This window comes from Myotis brandtii, unplaced genomic scaffold (assembly GCF_000412655.1).
Source record: "Myotis brandtii unplaced genomic scaffold, ASM41265v1 scaffold735, whole genome shotgun sequence".
Taxonomy (NCBI): domain Eukaryota; kingdom Metazoa; phylum Chordata; class Mammalia; order Chiroptera; family Vespertilionidae; genus Myotis; species Myotis brandtii.
In genome coordinates, this window is record NW_005370916.1 from 253,695 (window position 1) to 256,379 (window position 2,685).

A 2,685-nucleotide genomic window follows, 5' to 3' on the forward strand; every position below is an offset into this window, starting at 1 on the left:
CACAGCTTCCGGCGTGGCCGGCCCGCACCGCCACGCTCCCTGCCGGACCACGATAACAGCCATGGCTGGGACTGCACGGAATCTACCAAGATATGACAGGCTGCCTGCCGCCACCCAGGATCTGGCCTCGGACCCTCCTCCCTCGGACACAACCTGGCACCACAGGCTGCAGGAAGACAGCGGCCCCGACACCCTGCGTGTGCCTAGGCCCAAGGCCTTTCCCAGGAACCCCTGGGAGAACACCTTCCTCTCTGCAGACCCTCCCGCCGCTGCCTGCTGAGACTGCTGGCTGGTGTGGGAAGTGGCAGCCTGGACCCTGGGCCGAGGCTCTGGAGACAACAACTGGACCCCAGGGTTCCTCTCTGGCAACCAGGCACCAATCGCCTCCAGGGAGCAGGGCCTGATTCCCAGCAGAAGGCATGCCCTCCCTCCACTGCCAAACCCAGCTCAGATTTCAGTGCAAATTGCCGAATGGCCAACGGTTCCCTCCAGCCAAGTCTAAACTGTTGACAAGGTCCTGTTCTGCCCTGGGGCCCACTCAGGGCCCAAGGCAGAGGGGAACCCAGAGACTCCTCTCGCCTTTCCTGGGCCCTGTCAGCATTGCCCAGCAATCCCTAGCAATCCCTGGGAGCAGCTGCACCCTGTGGTAGACCAGATGCCTGGGTGCCTGCTGGGAGGGTAGGGGGCGGGGCAAGTGAGGCTCCCAATACTGACCAGCCAATTGCAACCCTGGCTGCTCCCCTTCAACGCACCCATGTAGTGGGATGGACCAGGAAGGGGCCAAGAATGGGTTAACCCAGCGGTTCTCAACCTGTGGGTCGCAACCCCTTTGGGGGTCGAACGACCCTTTCACAGGGGTCACCTAAGACCATCCTGCATATCAGATATTTACATTATGATTCATAACAGTAGCAACATTACAGTTATGAAGTAGCAACGAAAATAATTTTATGGTTGGGTCACAACATGAGGAACTGTATTTAAAGGGCCAGAAGGTTGAGAACCACTGATATAGATAGTAATCCTTATTTATCAGTATGTTGAATATTAACACATTGCAGACCAGTAGTCTTATTGCTAGCTTTACCCAGTGGCCAGATAAGTTTCTATTGAACAGTTCAAAAAACGTTCTACATAAATGTTAAAGGCACTCTTTAAAATTAAATATGTAAACTTATTGGGAAAAGGGTCTTTGAAGAGGTAATCAGGTTAAGGACCTAGAGATGACACGTCCTGGGTTATCAGGGGAGCTCTACGTCCAATGCCAAGGGTCCCTCTCAGAGAAAGGCAGAGGGAGAGCTGAGAGAGGAGAAGGCCACCTGAAGTTGGAGGGAGAGACCGGATCCTGCGGCCACAAGCCCAGAACACGTGGAGCCACCAGGCCCCAGCAGAGCCAAGGACGGGTTCTCCCTGGAGCCTCGGGAGGGAATGTGGCCCTGCTGACCCTTAACTTAACTTCTGGCCCCAGAGCCACGAGGGGATCCATTTCTGCTCTTTGAAGTCACCGACTTTGTGGTACTTTGTCACAGCAGATCCAGGAAACAGATTCGGGTACTGAGGTCACAAGCCACGCGTCCGCCTGGGAGCTCACAGAGGACGAGACTGCGCCCAGCCCCTCACTGGGTTCCACCCGCTGGGGCACGGAAGTATGAGGCTGGTTACTGAGTGAAGGGAGGTCCCGTCTGGGTACATCCACCTGCCCCAAAGCTTAAGGAGTCCTGTCTTCCCTCAGACGCCCCAGGGAGCAGCTCCCTCTGCAAGCAGGCCCCGTGGAGAGGCCCATGCCCCTTCCTCCAGGTCGGGATGACGTCCCAGTCCTGCTTGGACACAAGGCCGCTGCCCCCTGCCATACACAGGGGATGGGCAGAGTGTGGCCCAGTGACACTAGATCTGATTCCTCAAGAGAAATTGAACATGAGCTTTTAAATAAAATCTGATTTTTAAATGTTCACAACGGTCATTCAATATGAAACACGAGATGGGTCAAACATGCGTAAGGGGTGCGGGAACTTCCGGGAGAAGCCGGTGCCTGCGTCTCGCCCCGAGGAAGGGGGAGAACTGGGCTGCCCACATGCCTGGCAGGTCTCGGACTGGTCTGCGGAGTGTTGTGTAATAGAAACCGATCCTTTGGGTTTAGAAAGTGGGGCAGGCCCCCTTCCAACAGGCTGTAACCCCCTCCCCCTCCACCCCCGGGCCTCCCTGAGACATCCCAGGACGAATTCCTCCTACAGTCAGTCCCCCATGCCACCCCCTGGCCAGGTGCCCTGCTTGGCACTAGGAGTTCTCTTCCTGGAGACCCGGGGTGGGGGGTGAGGCTGCCCTGAGGCCTGAGGGAGAAGGAAAGGCCTGGCCATACCCCAGGGTAGGAGGTTTTCGGCCAGCGGGGAGGGGCTCTCCAAGCCCCCAGGAGCAGATCCAGAGGGAGAGAACCTCCCTCCTCCTCCGGGAACCAGCCAGGCCCTTGTAAATCCCCGTGGTTTTCTGGACTCTTGGTGCCTCTGGGCGTCAGCACCCTGATCCCAGCACTTTCCTGCCTCCTCCTAGTCCCGAGGCAGGGTGTTGGGCGCAACCCCAGCCTCCCAAGCCCAGAGCCTGCCGCAGTGGACAGGCCCAGTTTTGCTGTGTTTGGCTCAGCCTCCAAGCTGGAAATGCTTGCAACGGATGAAGAGGGTAATTCATTCCCGC

The 2,685-nt window shown here is 57.4% G+C and overlaps 2 protein-coding genes across 2 annotated transcripts in view; one reads left to right on the forward strand and one right to left on the reverse strand.

Annotated features, from left to right (window-relative positions):
• LOC102245298 (chromosome unknown open reading frame, human C10orf105) overlaps window positions 1-831 on the forward strand; it is a 1,076-nt gene extending 245 nt beyond the window's left edge. The window contains 1 exon segment of the mRNA XM_014530367.1: window positions 1-831. This exon segment is cut by the window's left edge and continues 22 nt beyond it. Within this exon segment, the coding sequence (XP_014385853.1) occupies window positions 1-96 (96 nt within the window). The 3' untranslated portion in view covers window positions 97-831.
• The window catches only part of CDH23 (cadherin-related 23), a 381,871-nt gene that overhangs the window by 104,181 nt on the left and 275,005 nt on the right, over window positions 1-2,685 (reverse strand). The gene's annotated exons all lie outside the window — the stretch shown is intronic.